General features: G+C 41.4%; 1 protein-coding gene across 1 annotated transcript; it reads right to left on the reverse strand.

Moving 5' to 3' along the window:
- Positions 1–1,305: 1,305 nt before the first annotated feature.
- On the reverse strand, positions 1,306–21,454 carry LOC143290891 (uncharacterized). The gene is made up of 5 exons (XM_076600446.1): positions 21,276–21,454; positions 16,571–16,679; positions 14,573–14,706; positions 10,798–10,968; positions 1,306–2,048 (listed from the first exon to the last, which is right to left on the reverse strand). Exons 1-5 carry the CDS (start codon positions 21,322–21,324, stop codon positions 1,477–1,479), a joined length of 1,035 nt encoding a protein of 344 aa, XP_076456561.1. The 5' UTR covers positions 21,325–21,454; the 3' UTR covers positions 1,306–1,476.
- Positions 21,455–22,092: the final 638 nt, after the last annotated feature.

Here is a 22,092-nt window from a genome sequence, read left to right on the forward strand (position 1 = left end):
GTCGGTCCGACGGGAGACTCCATTATTATAAATCCTCCTTCAGTCTTCATTGTCATCATGTCACACACACACACACGCGCGCGCGTAGACACACACACACACACACACAATATGAATATACCAGTATTTACTCTCCACTATTAACAGAACACTGGCATTCAAAAAAAGCAACAACAACAAAAAAATTATCACAAAGTAGTCTGACAGGAGATCAGCCACTTCAAAAAAATCATTTATGACAGTATTCTATCTCACAATTAAGATGAGGCGGAGTGATACATATTGCATTAACTTTGCAAAAAGTGTACAATATGAAAAATATAATTTATGATACAACAATTACAAGTCTGATATGTATTACATTAAGTGATTAACAAAAACCAGTATACAATATGAACAATATAATTTATGGTACAACCATTATGAGTCTGATATGTATTGCAGTAAGTGATTAACAAAAACCATACAATACAAAAAGGATACTTTATGATACAACCATGATGGAGCGGATGTGTACTGCATTAAGAGTCGAACAGAAACCATTCAATATGCACAAGATCAAACCCACTTTGCCTAAGCCTGGTGCAGTCACAAATTAAATACTCAATACTAAAATAATATACTGATCCACATCAGGCTACACACAAAAGGGTACAACCAACTAGTTTGAATATATGCATTGTGCATGTTATGAAACACTACAGTGACACAAAAGTAATAATAACAGAAATGTGTACTGTCTGAGAATGTTAAATCACTTTCAGGGGTGGGGGGTGGGAATATTATATTTTTCCTGTAAAGTGCTTTTGATCACTGAACAAGATCTTATAGTTATAAATCTTTGTTATGAATAAAGACTGGCATATGATTACAATGAGATTTTCAAAAATATTTTGGGAAAATGAAATAAAACAAAATAATAAAACAGAATATTTTATTTTTCTTCACAATATGAAATTATGATTGAATGCCTAAGATGAACATCAGATCTAAATATATCCAAAAAATCTGAGTACTATAATGATTGAGCAATTTTAAATGACATAGCATTGTGAGTGGATGACCCCTCCAACCCAAAAAAGGATACTGACTGTGAAAGAAGAGGCAAATTAATACTGTAATAAAAGCAAAAGAAAAGTGTAAACTGTCATGTGATGGAGAGAGAAGGGTGGATGACACAGGTTTAACAGTCTCCACTTTCCACAAACCTCATGATGATATCATTTTAAAACAAACCCGTTCTTTCATTCAAAACTCCCCGCTCTCCCCTCCCCCAACCCCTCCCCCCCCCCTTTCCCCCAAGAGTCTGTCACATAATCTGTGCCCTTTTTGCTTCTACATGTAACAGTATTGTAAACAATGTGACCACATCAGAAAAATATCTCTTTCAAATGAGCTGCACATGCACAAACACACACACACATAACACACTATGCAGCTTCAGTCAGCAATCCTTGAAGACAGCGGAAAAGGATCTCAAACACTGCTGCTGTTGAACAGAGAATCATAGGATGGAGGGGCAGGTAACTCGTACGACGGTGGCGCAGAGTCATCGTCTGGGGGTGGACACAATGTGGGCTCCTGGGAAAGGTCCTGCCCATGCGAATGAAAAGACTGGGAAATGACAGAATCATAATCAGGAGCAGCATCCTCCTCGTCAGGCCTCACACTGTCACTTATCTCCGACAATGTGGAAACAGAAGCAGAGCGCGCCATGACTGTGGTGTAGTCCGGGGCTGGGTCCGCTGAAAGGAAGGACAAGTTCGGTGCAGGAGTGGAACCGTTTGAGCCACTGATGGTGACGATGTCTGTGTTCGCATCCTCCCCTTCCACAGCTTGGCTTGTGGACTGTGATGATGGCCGAGATCCCGGCCCCAGGACACGTCTGACACAGTGCCCCAGAAAACCACACAGTCCGCTGCAGGTGTCTGACAAGGAACCGTGCCGTCCGGCTTTGAAGACAAAGCTGAAGATGCTGAAGATGGCGATGACAATGAGGAAGGAGAGGATACGTCCGAACGTCGTAGACCAGAACCCGTCTCCGTTGTCTGGAAAAGAGAAGGCAGGGTCTCGTTAGAGAACGATGCACATTAAGACTTACTACACCTTCCACTGTCTATTGTCAGAGCACAAAACAGGAATTGCATGCAGCACAAGGAACCACCACCACCACTTTCGATGGCTATCACCCAGACATTTAAACTGACCTTCTTCCCTCCAGCCCCTCTCATGCTTCAATCTTCTTTTTTTTCTTTTTCTTTTTTAACTCACCTATTCAATTATTTTTAAAAAGTTCCTAAATTTTCATTAAAATGAATTTTTAGTTCACTATGTTGCAGAAAGACATCAGATGTTCCCTGATCATATGGAAATGGACTTTTACAGCCATGGGGACCAGTGAGTTCACATCCACTGTGTCTATGGGCTTGGCACAGGAAAGCAAAGGCCCAATCCACTCCTCCTGTCATCTTAACCTCCCCCAACCATAAAGTCAGGTACTCATTCACACCTGAGTGGAGTGAGGAAAACTGGAGTAAAATACCTTTCCCAAAGGCATAACACCATGCTTAAATGAAGCCTCGAACCCTGATCACTGGATCTTACGTCCAATGCCTGTCTGATTCTGCCATGGCTCCTCTAAAAGTATATGTACATGCTTCTAAAACCAATCCTCAACTGCTGAAAACACTCATGAGAAGTCTTCCCACACAATACACATCCTCTCAAAACAAAGACAAAGGATTAAATTCCCTCAACTGCTGTAAACACTTGTGAGAAGTCTTCCCACACAATACACATCCTCTCAAAACAAAGACAAAGGACTAAATTCCCTCAACTGCTGTAAACACTCATGAGAAGTCTTCCCACACAATTCACATCCTCTCAAAACAAAGACAGAGGACTAAATTCCCTCAACTGCTGTAAACACTCGTGAGAAGTCTTCCCACACAATTCACATCATCTCATAACACAGACAGAGGACTAAATTCTCTCAACTGCTGTAAACACTTGTGAGAAGTCTTCCCACACAATTCACATGCTCTCAAAACAAAGGCAGAGGACTAAATTCCCTCAACTGCTGTAAACACTCGTGAGAAGTCTTCCCACACAATTCACATCATCTCATAACACAGACAGAGGACTAAATTCTCTCAACTGCTGTAAACACTCGTGAGAAGTCTTCCCACACAATTCTCATGCTCTCAAAACAAAGGCAGAGGACTAAATTCCCTCAACTGCTGTAAACACTCGTGAGAAGTCTTTCCACACAATTCTCATGCTCTCAAAACAAAGGCAGAGGACTAAATTCAATCATGGCCTGACCCTCAACTGACCAGTCAAACGCCTGCTGTTTTGGAAGGCCATCCAAATGCCCTTAAGACTGGTTAGCTGGGTAACTGACAACTCTGACGCTAATGTACGCTGCTGGTCGTAGACTATCAAAAATGAAAGAACTGAGCCACTAACTAAAAAAATAATTTTATTATTCATTCTCTATCTAACAAAAGCTAAATTCAGAAAGGAGGAGGATGAACCATTTTCACACACAAACACACACACATGGTTGTCCTTTTTCTTTTGTTTCTTTTTTAATTATCTTTTTCAAATATGTCTTTATATTTAAAAAAATGTTTAAAAATTTTTTGGCTTGTTCCCCACCTTGCTGGTAGAATAAGATCATTTAAAATTGAAAAATAGGCCACACACACACACACACACACACACACACACACACACACACAAAATTAAGTGCATACATTCAGAGAGACAAAGAGAGAGGGATGAGAAAACCAACTTGGCAGGCAGGCAGAAACAGTGTTTAAGTTTGTTTTGGCATCAAGGAGGCGTCAAAGTGTGCAGACTGACCTAAATATATATATATATATATATCAGATTTGGTGTATAATTTATATATAGAGAGATATATAGATATAGATATAAATGATACACCAAATCTGCCCAATAAAACAAACAAACAACAACAAACGAACAAAAACAACTAACATATAAGTAAAATAAAATGAAATAAAGGGAAAAACACAATGTGTAGATACTGACCTAAACATAATGAACCCAAAGTACTGGTAAGGGCCTTGAGAGCTTCCCATGGGTACATACAAAACATAATCCAAACATGAAACAAGAAAAATAAACAGACAATACACTAAAATACATATTTAAAAAACCCCAAAATCTAAGATATATGGAAGGCAAATGATTCAAACAAAATAAGAATTTAAAAAATGGACTATGTTCAGCAGACTTGTGCAGCAAACTTTTGCAGTTGCAGCAGTACTAGCAGTAGCAGTAGTAGTAGCTAAGTAGTAGTAGTAGTAATAATAATAATAATAGTAATAATGTACATTCCTATGGCACCCTTTTCACTTTAGGAGCTTATGGCACTTTACGTGAAAGAAAACATTAAAAAGTTCATAATCCACTCATGACCACTCTCTCTTTCTCTTTCCCCCACTCTCCCTTCCCACCCTCTTCCACACTTCTCTAATTCTTCAAACATGCAAAGTGAATCGGCAAGCATGGTGCAGTGTTGCAGAAGCTGGAAATCAATAGTGCTTCCAGACAGGGTGTGAAAAGATGAGTTTTTAGTGAAGAGCAAAAGGCAGAGACAGTCAGATGAATGGATATGATGTGGAAGCTTGTTTCTGATATGAGGAGCAGCAAACAGGAAAGAGCATTCACCATAGGTTCTTGTGTTGAATTTTCAGAAGTTAACAATCTGAGGAAGAGGGGAGAGTTCTTTGCACTGATAAGGTTGGAAAGATAGGTAGGTCCAGTGGAGTGGAAAGCAGAAAAGCAGGGTTTGGGACATGCAACTTTGTATTTAATTCTTGCCTCAACTGGAGCCAGTGGTGGCTTAGTCAGTGCAGCGATGAGGAGAAATTTGATCAGTACATGGGACTTATAGGCAGCATTGTTGTGGTAGCGCCACTACAAAATGGTGTCATATGAAAAATATAAGGAAAACGTTTCAAGAGAAGGCTTGCAAACCAAAACATTTAGTTTGGACAATTACATGCTAACCACCCCCGAAAACGGAGTATGGTTGCCTACATGGCGGGGTAAAAAACGGTCATACACGTAAAAGCCCACTCGTGTACATACGAGTGAACGTGGGAGTTGCAGCCCTCAACGCAGAAGAAGAAGAAGAAGAAACATGCTAACCGTTTAAAAGAATAAAACAGAATAAGTCTTTATTACCAAGTGTACCGGGGTCACAAGGAATATTGGGGGGGATAGTACATAAAAAGGTACGAACATAAATCGAAAATCATACGCAAACACAGATACAGTAGAAATTAGGATACATACATGTGCATATCAATACAAAAACTTGTGCATACTCACACATGCACACACACACACACACACACACACGTTTTAACAAAAGCCGCATATTACATGTGGATGGGGCTAATGACTAATCTTCAGGTAGATGGTTGTTGATTGTACAATTCTATTTAATTATACTGGATTTGTTCGAGAGATAGGACAATGACTGCTTTTGGGAAAAAACTATTGGCAAAGTGATTGGTTTTCGTCCTAATACTTCTGTACCGTCGCCCAGAGGGGAGCATCTCAAAAATCCCAAAAGCTGGATGTGATTCATCCTGGCTGATTGATTTTGCTTTTTTGAGTAGCCGCTTATAATATATGTTGTCTAGAGAAGGTAGATCTTGGTGGCAGTTTTTACGATTCTGTTCAGGGCTGCAACTTCTGCCTTGGAAATGTTTGCATACCAAATAGTAATGGCAAAGGTTAACGCACATTCAATGACTGCTCTGTAGAAATCAACCATGATTTCTTTTTTAATTCCAAACTTTTTGAGGTGCCGAAGAAAGTACAGGCGCTGTTGTGCTTTCTAAACAATTTTTTTCCGTATTTTTCTCCCATTTCAAATCGTTGGAAGTGATCAGTCCGAGAAATTCAAATTCGCTGATGGTCTCTACTTGCTTGTCTTTAATGACAAGTGGTCATATATAATCATGGTTGATTTCTACAGAGCAGTCATTGAAAGTGTGCTAACCTTCGCTATTACTGTTTGGTACAGAAATATTTCCAAGGCAGAAGTTGCAGCCCTTAACAGAATCGTAAAAACTGCCATCAAGATTACTGGGGCTGATGTACCTTCTCCAGAAGACATATATTATAAGCGGCTACTCAAAAAAGCAAAATCAATCAGCCAGGACGAATCACATCCAGCTTTTGGGATTTTTGAAATGCTCCCCTCTGGTCGATGGTACAGAAGTATTAGGACGAAAACCAATCACTTTGCCAATAGCTTTTTCCCCAAAGCAGTCAATGCCCTGACTCTTGAACAAATCCATTATGATAAATAGAATTGTACAATCAACAACCATCTACCTGAAGATCTAGTCATCAGCCCCATCAACATGTAATATGCGGCTTCTGTTCAAATGTATGTGTGTGTGTGTGTGTGTGTGTGTGTGTGTGTGTGAGAGAGAGAGAGAGAGAGAGAGAGACAGTGTGTGCATGCATGTGGGAGCATGCACAAGTTTTTATTTTGATAAACACTTGTATGTATCCTATTTTCTACTGTATCTGTGTTTGTGTATGATTTTTGATTTGTGTTCATACCTTGTTATGTACTATCCCCCCCTAATATTCCTTGTGACCCCGGTACACTTGATAATAAAAGGAAATTTTTTAATCTAAAATTACGTTTAAATAACATACTTACCGTGACCCAACCAGTGCAGACTCTGGCAGGGGTCTGACATTCCTGTCCTGTGCAAACTACTATCCGCCTATGCGGAGAAAACGAAAGCAACTACGGCCGATAACCTCCCGGAAGTAGGTAACCTCCCCTTTGTCCCGCTAGCTAGCACCCTCTTTTGATGGCAATATACCATCACCAGCGCAGCGAGCATGGAGAACAGGAAGCGGGGAGGACGGGAGGGTCTTAAATTTGGGTCACGGTAAGTATGTTATTTAAACATAATTTTAGATAGAAAATTTCCTTTTAATTACACATACTTAACCGTGACCCAACTAGTGCAGAATAGCGCGACAAGGTGGAGGGCTCACCTGTTCTACTGTTTGTGTGCTGTGATGGCCCGTTGTGCAACTACCACAGAAGTGATGCCTCTTGAGCTATCATCCCGCAAGCGTGCGACGTCTCTCAGGTAGAAGTCGATGAAGGTAGCAGGGTTTTTCCAGTATGCAGCATCCATGATGTCTTGCAGCCGTGCTGAGTGCACTAAGGCAAGAGAAGAGGACCATGCTCTGACTTCATGTGCTCTGGCCGAGGAGGCATCAAGTCTCAATCCTTCTGTTCTATCGCCAGTGCGCTGCGATAGCCTGTTGTGTGACCACTGCAGAGGCAATGCCTCTTGAGCCATCATCCCTAAAGCGATCGATGTCCCCCAAGTAGAATTTGATGAAGGTAGAGTGTACTGTGTCACCTAAGGATACTGGTGCGGGCAAAGAAGACTGAGGTCCGCAGCTGTATTGTGGGAGAGGTTTGTGGACCACAGCTGTGCTGATAAATGTAGCGCAAAGAAAACTGGGTCGGTGTGTTGAATCCACACTTTACTGAGAGCCCTTCGAATCAAAGGAAGGGAAGGAAACACATACCCTATAGGGTTGTCTCACTTGAGCGCAGTTGAGCGTCAATGCAAGGAGGTGCACATGTGGTTTGATCTGATGATTCCACATCGGTTGTGGGCTGATAGTGGAAGTGGTATATGTGTTTAGAGAAAACTGTGGAACGAGACAGAGGTAGGCCACCATGTTGGGCTTGCCTTAGGTGTGACAGCCAGATCTGTAGAGCTCCTCCATGAGAGCTGACAGGCGATAGGCGCTCCCCCCCCCCCCACTTTTCTGTCGTTGCCAAAAAAGACAGCACTGGCATGTTGCCTATGCATAGAAGGGCAGACATTTGGCAACAAGAGACTTGAGGTCCCTGGTGTCTCTGGGACAGGGCTGTGTAATTGCCCAGGTAGGTACCATCACGAAGGAGCATGCGGAAGGCTTGATGGCTTCTCTACCTGAGTGTGGCGTGTTGGAGCAACCTGCAGAAAGTTGTCCACAGTCAATGGCTGGGTTGGATCAGGCTGTGGGAGTGCCCGCAGGTCACTGAGTCGCATTCTGTGGTGGAATTCCTAATGGAAGAGGGTTTCCATGGGGAAAATTTTTGCTGAAGGTTCTTTAGTGAGAAAGGGGACCGGATCCATGACAGGCCTCTGGCTGTGTGTGGTGTGCACTAAGTCTGGGATGGAGGAAAGTGGCTGTAGATGTGTTGTACTGGCCATTTACATCAAATCACTGATCTGACATGCGTTTACAGTATGGCCAACAGTAAAGTGAGAGCTGTATTATCAGCGGTTTCTGAATTGCAAAGTGAAATCATTAGCAGCTTAGTCTTTCATGAAGGACTATGTCTCTCAGACTAGAAGTCAAATTGCACTGGGACTTAGTGCTGTAGCCTTAAGGGCTAACTAGCCTTTGGGATCCGTCCCAATGGCGAGTCCAAAGGCCCTCTTGATCGAGGGACTGGGGATGCAACTTGGGTAAAACACTCTCTACTATAAACTGTATAATCAGATTCCAGCCCGAATAGTAAGGATGGCAGTTGCCTGCTCTGCTGATCTGATGGTCATTGTCGTACACGACAGATTATCATATACTGGTCCTAGGAGGACACCAGTCATCACTGTTTGTAAATCAGCCCTTCTAGTTGTATCGTCCGCAAACTTGACCATGGTGTTACATTCATTTTGAGTTGCACAGTCATAGGTGAATAGTGAGTACAACAGTGGGGATAAAGCACATCCCTGTGGGGCGCCTATGTTGAGAACGAATGTTGAGGAGGTGAGGTCACCAACTTTAACAACTTGCAGTCTGCATCTCAGAAAATCTAGTTCCATTTATGTTGCCAACGATACTTTATGAGAAGCAATCAACAGCAGGTATGAAACATTTTCTCAACAAAACCCATGAACTATGAATGACTGGCTAAAGTATGTTTCAGAGGTTGTCTGAACAGTATATGCACACTACTGCCAAGTGTTAAGATGACAGGTCTGGTTAATACATGCGATACCAAATAAAAAAAAATACAAGCAGAGTTTATAAAAAGGATGAAAGTGGAAATGGGTTACACTACAATAAGAAAGTCTAAAGAGGATCAACGAAACTCATCAGCCAGCAACCAAACCGCTACCAAGAGAAGGTGAAGACAGCATTCAATTTTCAAGCACACATGCTGAAAAGTGGACCAGTTACACAACACTTCTACACACAGGTGAAACTGTTATTTCTACATTTGTGAACGGCACCCAAAACCACCCTTACAGAGAAAAATCAGCCCAGGATAGTAAACTCATGGTCACAAATGTAGCACTACTGAAACAGATCACAGTTTATATGTTCAAACTCATAATTCAAGTGCTTAGGGACAGTCATGAACACTCCTCATCCAGAACTATTCACTGATTAATTTCCTAACATGCCACCATAGAGTGTTTGCAAACAAAACCACTGTTGCCATACAGAAATTCCTGCAGTGTCTATGACCTTTTTTCCCTTTGGTCTTTTGACTGACTCATCCTACTATAAATCAAGCTAGTTCCAAAGGACTCAAGTTAAATTAAAATCTTGTTGGATGCAAAGTGATGCCACATAAACCATGAATTTACAACCGCAAGCTTGCGGATGGACCGACTCCCCAATACAATGTCCTTATTTCTGACAATAGCACACAGGCAACCAACCTACACTCTCTCAAACGCCATGGCTCTTTACGCAGCACTGTCCCCAGAGAACAGAGACTCATACGATGGGGGAGGCACTCCGACAATTCCTGGCTCCTCACTGCATGGTGGGAGGGGTGCAGACGGTGTTGATGGAGCCACAGGGGGCACAACTGGGAGTCCACCTTGTGGAAGCTCGGGAGTAGATGGAGTCTCCATCGTAGACAAATAATCAGGTGGAGGTGATGATGGATCGGCATCCGGACTCATTTCAACTTCTGACACTGATAGGCATGAGTTTTCGCTCCAACCCTCAGACAGTGCTATGGACATGGTTTCCCTCCAAGCATTGTCAGGTTCCCTTTCCCAGCCTGGCTCGCTTCTCGGGTTGCCATTCTCGGAGTCATGTTCCAATGTCATGCTGTTTCTCCTCACCTCAGTGTTGTGACCAGACCCACTCTCATCTTCACAGCTGGGGATGGCACGGCCGACTGCGTCACACAGAGCGGAGAGACTGTCCCTGCAACAGGTGAAAATGGAGTCCACTTCCCTGTAGCTGCTTCGTCTGATGCACATCTTGCAGAAATTGAAGAGTCCCACTAAGAAAACGCCTCCAACGAAAAGCACTGCTCCGATTCCGATGATTGTGCCCACCACTGAGCCTTCTGTTGTGTCAAGCAAAAACAAAACAAACAAATATAAGAAGCAATGGTGAAACAAATATAAGAAGCCATGGTGAGATACTACTACAGTACTAAGCAAATTCTACCCAATAAGCTGGTGCCACCTCAGAATCATGGTTTGAGTGTGCGTGCTAACTATCTGGGCAAATCAGTTCATGTCTAAACACAAAACAAACAAATATAAGAAGCCATGGTGAGAAACTATAAGGCGAAGAACAATTAAAGCCAAGCCATGTTCTGCTGACAACACATGCATATATTAAACGCACGCATGCACGCACACATACACACACACATGCACAAACACATACACGCAGGCACACAAGCAGACACACATACACTCGCTTGCGCGTGCCCATGCTTGCATGCACATCACTCACCATCAGGGGCAGACACCATGGTATAGTTCATGGAAAACCATCGACGACCCCCCTGACCTCCCTGGCGGAACACCACTGTAAGGTATTTGTCAGTGCTGTTGTACATCAGCTCTGGCATTCGATTGCACAGCTCCTGAACCAGGTTGTCTTGGCCATCCCAGATATACTCTCCTTGAAGAGTGGAAGACGCGCGTTAGAAATTGATTGTTCGTGTGCTGTTTGTCATCAGTGCGTGAGTGTGTGTGTGTGTTGTGTGTGTGTTTGTGTGTGTTGTGTTTGTGTGCTGTGTTTATGTGTGTGTGAGTGCGTGTGTTGTGTGTGTGTGTGTGTGTGTGTGAGTGTGTGTGCTGTGTGTGTGTGTGTGTGTGTGTGTGTGTGTGTGTGTGTGTGTGTGTGTGTGTGTGAGTGTGCACCTGTGTGTGTGTGTGTGTGTGTGTGTGTGTGTGTGTGTGTGTGTAGTAGTAGTAGTAGTAGTAGTAGTAGTCTTCAGTTTAACGTCTTCCACTTTAAGTGATATTAGACAACAACAACAACAACAAAAAAAAAAAAAGAAAAAAAAGGGGGGTGGGGTGGGGTGGAGGGCAGAGCGTGGTGGTGGGAATGGTATTGGGCAGAGGGTGAAGAATGATGTGTATGTGTGTGTGCGCATGTGTGTGTGTGTGTGGTGGGGAAAGATACAAAGCAGTGGAAAAAATAAGACATTAAAAGGGGAGACATAGGCACAATACAGAAGAAAACGCTAACATCAAACAACTGTAATAACTATAATGTCCAATTGGACTATGCAGCAAACCTTCTGCAACAGCAGATAACATCTTGAAACTGTCAAAAATACATTCAAAAGAATTTTCCGAGAAGTTTGGTAAAAACGATTTCAGACTGACATTCAAAGAGTATGTGTTTTCTAGAAATAGATTCTCCACATATGCATTTAACATCTATGCTGAACTTTGTTATCAAAGCGTTCAGCTTTATCCTGTTTGATAATGCCCGAATTTGCCTTAATCTGAATAAATTAATGAATGTATCTGATTGATTGATAGATTCCGGTTGTTGAATATTATTTATACTTTTATTTAAAACTTTGCCATTTTGCTGGTATACTTCCCTGACATTGCTCCATGATGCTTTTTCTAGTAAGCGGTACCCCTCTTGTACAGACAAAGGCACATAAAGGTCTGTGGTTCCCTGTTGGTGTTTTGCACCTTTTCTTGCAGCCCTGTCAGCCCATTCATTATATAGGAGACCAAGGTGAGAAGGAACCCAACAAAAAGTTATATGTGTTCCTCTCAAATTAAAAAAAAGTACAACGTGACTTATTTCTATTATTATTTTGGACTTGTCCTTACAATTTGATGACTTTAAAGTATATAATACAGATTTTGAATCAACACAAAATAAGACTTGTAGAAGGCAAACTGGAAGATCAAGAATATAATTTAAAGCCATAAGAACAGTGATAAGTTCAGCTGTGAATATTGATCGATCTTTACCAATAAGGTATGATCGTTCAGTTTTCAGTTTTGGTATAACGAAAGCTGAACCTGCTTGGCCATTGTCTAGGAGTGAGCCGTCTGTGTAAATATGTAAGTGGTTACGGTATCTATTCTGTAGGTGTAATCGGACTTCTGTTGCCATGATATTTGGATTTTCTTTTTTTACAATGTCAGTATGATTGATATCAAACTGTGCTTTACTCATCTCCCAAATGGGGCATGGACTTACTGTTTTCTGCGTGTCTACATTATCTTATTATACATTAATGTGAGTTTTTTCTGCTGATAATGTAAGACCATTGTCGACAAAATACTTATTCAATTTATCTATTTCTCTTTGGTATGTTTTCTTAATATAGTTTAATGCCCTTTTTGATGTATTTCTTTTCATAGTTACATTCATCCACATACATATATCATCTGCGTATTGCACTAGGATCACGACTTTTGATAAATGTTGGGGTAAGTTGTTCAGCAAGATGTTAAATAGAACAGGGGCAATAACAGAACCTTGGGGTAATCCCATGTGAAGAGTCTTAGGATTTCAGTACATATTTCTGACTCATACTTGTATACGTCTTTTAGTCAGGAAATCTTTGATATAATTATAGAGACACCCTGAAAAGCCAACAGATTTCAGTTTAAAGAGTAACTTTGCATGCCAAACTTGATCATAGGCTTTCTTTATATCAAAGAAAGTTGCAAGAACGTTTTTTCTTCTAGCAAATTGTTGTTTTACATGTGTTGTTAAGTTTAACCAAATTATCAGTTGCAGATCTACCTCTCTGAAAGCCTGCTTGATTAATTGGGATAATTCTATTTTTATGGCAACAGTACATCAGTCTTCTCAAAATTATTCTTTCCATCAGCTTACCAGTATGTGATGTTAGCACAATTGGCCTGTAACTGTTCTTATCTGTTTTACATTTTCCTTGTTTACGAACTGGTATTACAATAGACTGTTTCCATTGTGCTGGCATTAAACCATCAATCCAGCACTTTTGAAAAAGCTTAAATAACAAAACAAAAAAATTTTCTGGTAAGTGTCTAAGCATCTCATTTGAGACCGCGTCAAGTCCTACAGATGTTTTCTTTTTAGGGAGGGATAGTAATGCGTCTTTAACCTCACTGAGTGTGAGTGGAGCATTGATGTATTGACTGTTATTGGGACTTGGATCTGTATAATCACTTTTGCTCTCTTCTTCGGTTCTGTGTTTACTCTTTTTAGGCGATAGACCTTCCAATCGCATAGACTCTGAGAACATTTCTACAAATGTTTCTGCTTTCTCTGCACTGGATGGAAATTCTTTGTCTTCTATCTTAATTGGGCAAGATGGCAAATTTATACCTTCTTTCATTTCACTGATTTTTTTCCAAAACTTTTTAGTATCTTTATGACTGGATATCTCATTATTACAGAATGAGGACCAATATTGTCTTTTAGCCTGTGCAATGACCATGTTACCATAATGGCTTGCCCTTTTCTTTTCAATAAGATTTTCTTGTGACTTGTTTTTCATATAAATTATAAACTTCATTTTTTTTTATCATTTACTGCTGCTTCACAGGCTGGCGTCCACCAAATATTTCCTAAATGCTTGTTTGATTTAAGCAAATTACATTTTGGGATTGATATATCGACGGCTTGTAATATGGTGTCAGTAAAGAAGGAATATAAATGATCTATATCCCCAGTGTTTACGGACTCCGTGTTTTTGCAAGCAAGCATACTTTCGAATTTATATATGTGTGTGTGTGTGTGTGTGTGTGTGTGTGTGTGTGTGTGTGTGTGTTTGTGTGTGTGTGTGTGGGTGTGTGGGTGTATGTGGTAAGTTATTTTCTAATTTGTCATTAAATTGCTGGCGGTAATGATGTGTGTATGTGTGTGTGTGTGACTCTGTGTGTGTGTGTGTGTGTGTGTTTGTGTCTGTGTCTGCGTCTGTGTGTGTACGGGGTTTCAGGGGGTGGGGGCGGAGAGCATTCACATAAATACTTACATGCTATTTATACTTGTGATGATGATACAGACACAGCGACTGAATGAGGAGAAGAGACAATCATCTACCAGATATCAAGCAGACGTCAGACAACACCAACACAAACAAAAGCATGCTCAAAACATACATACAAACACAGATGCACACACATACATGAGTACGTACACACACACACACATACACATGCATGCATGCACACACATACATAGCACAAACATCCCCAAAGGACAACTGACAAAGAGAAAATAAAAATGTGTAAAAAGCTGTGCAAAAAGTTCTCACCATCATAAATGGCCACACAATCTCCATTGTGGGAACTGGTAGCATTCTGTAAGTGAAACGTTTCAAAGTACAGGCGGACACGCTTGCTTGCATCGGATGCTTCAATTTTCCATGAGCATTCCAAACCACTGTAGCTGCAACCAACAACAACACAACCTTTTCAGACTTTGTTTTTTGTGGGTTTTTTCATTTGGTGAATGGCTACCTCACTTTGGTCAGGGAAGGTTAAAAGCGGCAGAAGAAGAGAACTGAGCCGCCATCCTCTGACGCCGAGCCCTGTGAATTCATTGCCCCTATAGCTGTAAAAGGCTACAGGATCTTTAACCTAAACTTTTAACCTTTAAATTTACCACAAAGCAAACATGATCATGGCAGCTCCATGGATGTTCAACCAGGTGAGCTACTGATGAACATCAGCTGACATAGCAGTCACACGCGGTCTCCTCTGATGAGCGGCCTGGTGGCTACCTGATATCTGGCCGACAGCTTCTTTTAGGTCATACTGGTACTGTGACAGAAGCCAGAAAGATGAACCTGGACATTCAGGACCAGACATAGATGGCTGCACAGGAAAGAAAATACAAATACAAATTAAATGAAATAGCTGGGACAGAAAATGCATCAAAATGAAAGACTGGAAAACCCAGAAGATTTGGGCACTAGCAGGTCAACATTGATGTTGACCTCGAAGATCAGAAAACACTGTTCTTCACCCTTGACCTACCAGACACTGATACCAGGATCAAACTCTGGACCCTAATATTGAAAGTCCAACCACTGGCTACTGCACCCAATGCTTCACGCTTCAAGAGCCAGTACATATATATATATATATATATATATAGGCTGCCGGCGACTAAACCGGCACTCCCACCGCTCCCTTCCGGGACTGGTGAGGTGGGTGGCTAGACACCCTTATGGAGATCCATAACAGGGTGTTGGCTCAGGAGAGCCACCGACGGCCATCTAGCTCCACCGTGCTGTGTGCATGCCACACACAGTTGGCCCCCGGGGTGTGTCTACCCATGCATGCGAAGTCTGGATCCGGCAGAATCTGCGGAAGAAACCTATCGGTTCAACGGAGAGGAAGGCAGTTACAGAAACGCACTGTGGAGTGCAGAGAGCAAGATAAGACACCGAAAGGATATCTTGGTCATCCACTGCATCCGTGCTCATCCTCCAGTCGTCTTGACTTAGTCTTGCCACTGGAAATTGGTGGACCCGGACGAGAGAGTGAGGTCGACGTTGCGCAACTCCTCTTCACTTTAAACAAACTCATCGCGCAAGTCATCAGTCATCCAAAATGACCTTTCATCCAAAGGTGCCAAGTTGTGCGAGGCCAACAGGACTGCTGCAGCTGTTCAGAAGAGGCAGGCCAGAAAGTCACGGGCAAACAAGCTCCCTGACAATGGTATGCCTGTCTTTGCCCCAACTGTCAGCGAACATTTCGTGCGCAGATTGGACTATTCAGCCATCTGCGCATTCACAGATAGATTCATGAGCATCCTCCCCCTCACCCCACCACCACCCTCCCCCAGCTGGATGACAACGATGGTCATCATCGATCTCGATGGACACACCACCACCATGTATATATATATATATATACGAGATACAAGAATACCTTTTCATCTCCTAAACTAGAGAAACTATTGTTATGTTTCCTGACAAAATGTTAACATATTAATTATAACAGTGCAGTCAACATCCTGTAAATATGAAATCATAACATCAATTATCATATATAAAAACAAAAACAATACAACAATACCTGTAGCCTAAGTCACAATACAGGATCATTCCAATTGAACTATGTAACCAGGATCCAGTTATTTATTGATCTAGTGTATGTGTGTGCGTGTGCGTGTGTGTGTGTGTATCAGTGACTGAGTGAGTGAGTGAGTGAGTGTGTGTGTGTGTGTGTGTGTGTGTGTGTGTGTGTGTGTGTGCGCATGTGTGTATCTGAATTATATATAATTTAAATCGTAGTGACTATACCTTTCAAAGATACGGTCATAGGGGTCCTGAAGTGACTGGTTGAATATCGTAACGCTGGATGTGCTCCGTGCTGTTAGCTCACCGTCGTAAGGACAGTTGTCTCCTCTCACTGCTCACATTAAAAAAAAAAAGAGGATAATATCATGAACGTCAACGGTTAAGCAAAACAGCTATGCTGCCACTAAAGATAGAAGTCATAAACACACCAAAGCACACAAACACACACACACACAGACACAAACACAATGGCACATACACACACAAAAGAAAGTGGAAGGGTACTAGCAACAGAAGCAATAATACATAGCACCACAGCAACAATAGCTTTTTATGTGTGACATATGATTATACTTCCACTTATACACCATAAAAGAGAGAACAAAAAAAAGTAATCCTATAAAAACAAGAGAGGCAAGGCCTTCAAGACTCCCTTGTGATACACTTTTTTTTTAAAAATCCAAGCTTTTTATGTATTGAGTATAATTTCAAAATGTAATGTTTAAGATGAGAAAGATCAGTTTAAAGCAAATTAACTCCCCTAGCATTACAGAGTAATTTCCCTTTGTTACTATCTGCACCAAAACGTTTGCAAAATAAATAAAACTTCCATGCTTAGCAAAAGAAGTTCCTGTTTGAACAAAAAATGATAATAATGACTGCTCTTGCTGTTGGGTCAGAATATCAGATCAAAGTGCCAAGTTTTGAGAATACAAAAAATATAAATATAACAGTAAATGCAGTTTGCATATAATTATGCTTCATTCTTTATTTTTTTGTGCCCATCCCAGAGGTGCAATATTGTTTTAAACAAGATGACTGGAAAGAACTGAACTTTTCCAATTTTTATGCCAAATTTGGTGTCAACTGACAAAGTAGTTGCAGAGAAAATGTCAATGTTAAAGTTTACCACGGACACACAGACACACACACACAGACAACCGAACACCGGGTTAAAACATAGACTCACTTTGTTTACACAAGTGAGTCAATAAAATGACAGCATGGTGTTAGCAAAGATACATAACAAGAGGAAAAAATATATAAAAATCAAAACAAAACAACAACCAAATACACACACACACACGCATGCACGCACGCACACACACACACACACACACACACATGGCATACAGGCACTAGCATGGTGTTATTAGAATGCATAGGAAAAAAATGAACAAAATGAAAGAAACAAACACACACAACACACACCACACTACAGACCAGAATATAGAGGGTGAGGAAGGTTCTAAGTCAACCATACACATTTGACAAACAGTATCATTAAAATGAACGATTCACATTACACAGTATGGCATAAGGTGGGAAAGGCAATGTTTTTTGAAGGTGGTTGGGCAATGGTGTTGTTTAATTGTTTCTGGGAGTGAGTTCCATAGGGTGGCGCCTGAGTAAACCAGACTGGATTTGAACAAGTCAATTCTTGGAATTGGGATATGGACTTTGGAGGGATTCCTTGATGAATTTATAGAAAATTTGTCAATTAATGTTGGTGGTGCATTACCTGTCATAATCTTTTGCATCATGGTTCCTTTATTGTACTCTAATCTACGGATTTGTGGGAGAATATTTGCTTGTTTATAGTCTGAGTCTGAAAGGGTAGTCTTTTTAAGGAGTACCAGCTTGAGCCCCCGTTTATGAAGCTTCTGTAATGGCTTCATGGTATTCACACTTGCGGAGTCCTATAGTGTTGATGCATAATCTATTGTAGACTGCATATGCGCTTGAAAAAATAATTTCCGTGAATGAAGGTCAAGGAAATGTTTGATTTTGGATAGTTCATGGGTTTTCTGGGCTGTCTTTTTGCAAAGGAAATTTATATGAGGATTCCAAGTGAGATTGTTGTCAATTATGATCCCCAGAACTTTATGATCACTGACCTGTTCAATAGGTTCGCCTTTAATTTGGATGGAAGGAAAATTATGTATAGTGTTTTGCCTCTTTTGTCTGGTTGTGATTAACATGCATTTTATTTTTTGAGGGTGAAGAGACATGTGGTTTAGTTTGGTCCATCTAACGAGGTCATCAGTACTTTCTTGTAAGTCTTTTGTAAAAGCGACAATGTCAGTATGAGAAGTGTGGATTGTTGTATTATCCGCAAAAAAATCACAGACGGATTTCATATGGAGTGGTAGGTCATTTATATATACTGAGAACAGTAAAGGGCCTAGAACAGACCCCTGAGGAATGCCATAATCAAGTGTTGTTGGTGCGGAGATTGATGTACTCATTGTCACGCATTGTTGTCTGTTTGTCATATAGGATTCAAGCAAACTAAGACAATTGGTTGACAGACCATACAGCTCAAGTTTTCTAAGTAAGAGGTTGTGGTCTATCACATCAAATGCTTTTTTAAAATCAACGAATAAAACACGACAATATCTATTGTTATTGACATTGGTTAGCCAGACATCTACAATGTTGACCAATGCTGTGTGGCATGAATGCTTTCGTCTGAAACCAGACTGAGCTGGATGTAAAAGCTCATTGACATCAAAGTGATGTGAAATATGCTTGTTTATATGTTTTTCCAGTGGTTTTGAAAGAATAGAAATAATGGAAATTGGCCTGTAGTTTGAAGGATTGGTTTGGAGAGAGAGAGAGAGAGAGAGAGAGAGAGAGAGAGAGAGAGAGAGAGAGAGAGAGAGAGTATGGCAGTACTGCATAAACATGGAAAAGTAAACACACACACACACACTAGTAGTAAACTTACACAAATGATAACAAATGCAACAACAAAAACATGGCCCATGAAGGCATTTGTAAACATCCAAGAACCAGACACTCACATTGTAACTGTAACTATTGTCTTTCTTAACCACACGTGACACATGGAACAATGCTACTGCTATTACTACTACTACTGCTACCACATTGGTTACTACTAGATGTATTTATTGGTACATTAGTAGTAGTAGTAGAAGTAGCAACAGTAGAAATAGGGTCTGGGATTTTTGCCTTTAGGCCTCACAGCCTATAAATTATTAAATGTCACCTCTTTGTATTAGTATCTCTTTGGTCTGCATTGCATGCTTAATTTTAGATATATATCAAAGCAATCATTCGTCAAATTCCCTGTATCTGTTGAGTACATCGCTGTCCCCAAGATTATGGCATTATCGCAATGGGTGGGGGTGTGCGCAGCTTGGCAGGTTCACTGTCGAGATGTTAATAGTTTTTTTTTAAGATCTCAGGAGTTGGTGCTCTTACTATGTTTTCTTCCAGGTGGTTCCAGTCTTTTACTGTGCTAACAAAAAATGACTGTTTGTATTGCTCTGTCTGACATCTGCTGACTTGGAATGTTCTTGTGTTGTTTCTTATGTCACAGTGATTAGAGATCGCACTGGTGGTGTCGTACAGATCACCAGATGTTCGTGGCCTTATGTGGGGTTAAGTACTCAGCAGGTGGTATGGCTGGTACCAACCCCTCAACCACCTTGTAGAGGAAGATGAGGCATAGATCCTGTCTGCGCTGTTGGAGTGTCGGCAGTTTCAGAGTGTGAAGCATCTTGGTGATGGAGCCGGGTGTTCTGGATTTATAATCGCCAGTTATGAACCAGGCAGATAGACACTGCACTTTTTCAAGTTTATCAATACCCTGTTTTAGGTAGGGACTCCATATGATGGAACCATACTCGAGGGCTGGTCTGATGAGGATAGATATGCATTTTTCTTGGATTGGAGGGGGCAGAAACACAGGTTTCTCCTGAGGAAGCCAAGGGTGCTGTGTGCTTTTTTGCAGGTGTAGGCAATGTGGGTGCTCCATTTCAGGTCATCGGAGAGTTGAATACCCAGATAGGGGTTTGTGTGGACGTGCTGAAGAGGAGTGTAGGGAGTAGATGTAGTTGGTTGACTGCTGTATACTGAGGATGTAGCACTTGTTGGGGTTAAATTTCATACCCCAGTCAGTGCCCCAGGTTTTGAGTTGATTGAGGTCCTCTTGAAGCTGAATGTGATCTTGCAGGGAGTTGATCTGGCGGTAAAGGAGGCAATCGTCAGCAAACAGGCGTACCTGAGATTTGACTCTGTCCAGGAGGTCGTTGATGTGGCATAGGAAGAGGAGCGGGCCCAACACTGTTCCTTGAGGTACTCCGGAATCCACCGAAGTTTCTTCGGATGTGACGCCCTCTATCATGACGGCCATCTTCCTGCGCTGAAGAAAGTTTGATAACCAGGTGTGGAGGGGACCTCTAAATCCATATTCGTGCAGCTTGTGCGGGAGACGTTTGTGGGGGACAGTGTCGAATGCTTTATATTCATAAACCATATTACCAAATTTTGGATCGCAGTCCAGAAAGTTCTTAAAACTGTTAGTATCTTTTGCAAATTTAACTGAAGGTGGTAGTGAGTTCCACATTTTGTGAGTTCCAATACTGATAGGTTGATAGAAAGACGTATAGACAGATAGAGCTAGATAGAAAGAACGTTTTTAAGAAGAAAAAAAAGAACTCATTTCCAAAAATAAAATACAGCCCTACAGTCACGAAGATCGATAAAACACTGAAACATATCTATAGATTAGGTAACAAAAATGGACAGATAAACAGACAGAAATGAATGAAACTGAAGGCTATGAGGACAGTTCTTTTCACGCTTGGTCAGACATGACTTGACCAAATTCTTCAAGTATGTCCACACACTGAGTCACGAACAGTGAACAGTGAATAAAAGTGTCTTTCAATCATCAAACCTTGAAAAACGATGATGCAAACAAACACAGTCACTGTTGTGGTCCACATCTTCTTTTTTTGTTGCGTGTCTACGTCCGTCAGAAATCGCGGAATAACCAGGGGTGTAGACAGCAGCTCAGCAGAGATTTATTCCGACATCGTCCATTCACGTTACGATCCAGACGCCATGATTGTTTAGGTAAGGTAGTCAGGTACGTATTTCCACTTCCGGTTACTGTTGATCCTCCCCTTCCCCCAACCCCCTCCCCCATCCCCTCTCCTTGCAAAGAACTTTCACCGTTTGTCGTTCTGCGGTGCTCATTGAGAGCAAACATATTTACTGATGTAACCTGGATGAAAACTACTTCCACCTTGATGAAGCGCCTTGTTAACTGTTCTCCGCACAAAAAACCCATGCGATTCCTCACCCCTATTTTTAGATTAGTGCATGGGCATTGCCCGATGGCGGGACCTTGAACCTTTCGTTCAATGGTGTTTCAAGTTGTTGCTGACATGGGTAATGTGCTTTTGTAACTTGCAGCAGAGGCTCGGCACTAGAGACTGAGATGGTCTGTAGTCAGTGGCTGCATGTCCTGCGGTATGTGACTGAACTGACGTTTGCGGAGTCAATAACTCAACACAACTGACCCAAAACTGATGGACAAAGGAACGTGTGCGTGTAGAAAGTTCTCTGGCTCCGCTGATTTAACAGACTGAGAATGAGATAATCATTACATATTATGATAAAGTTAAGACTGATGATACGATGATTGCATAGCATTAGGTTATTGAACTGACTCTCAGTTTCCTTCTTCTCAACGGTCACGCGTTCAGCGG

Source organism: Babylonia areolata, chromosome 16 (genome assembly GCF_041734735.1).
Source record: "Babylonia areolata isolate BAREFJ2019XMU chromosome 16, ASM4173473v1, whole genome shotgun sequence".
Lineage (NCBI taxonomy): Eukaryota > Metazoa > Mollusca > Gastropoda > Neogastropoda > Buccinidae > Babylonia > Babylonia areolata.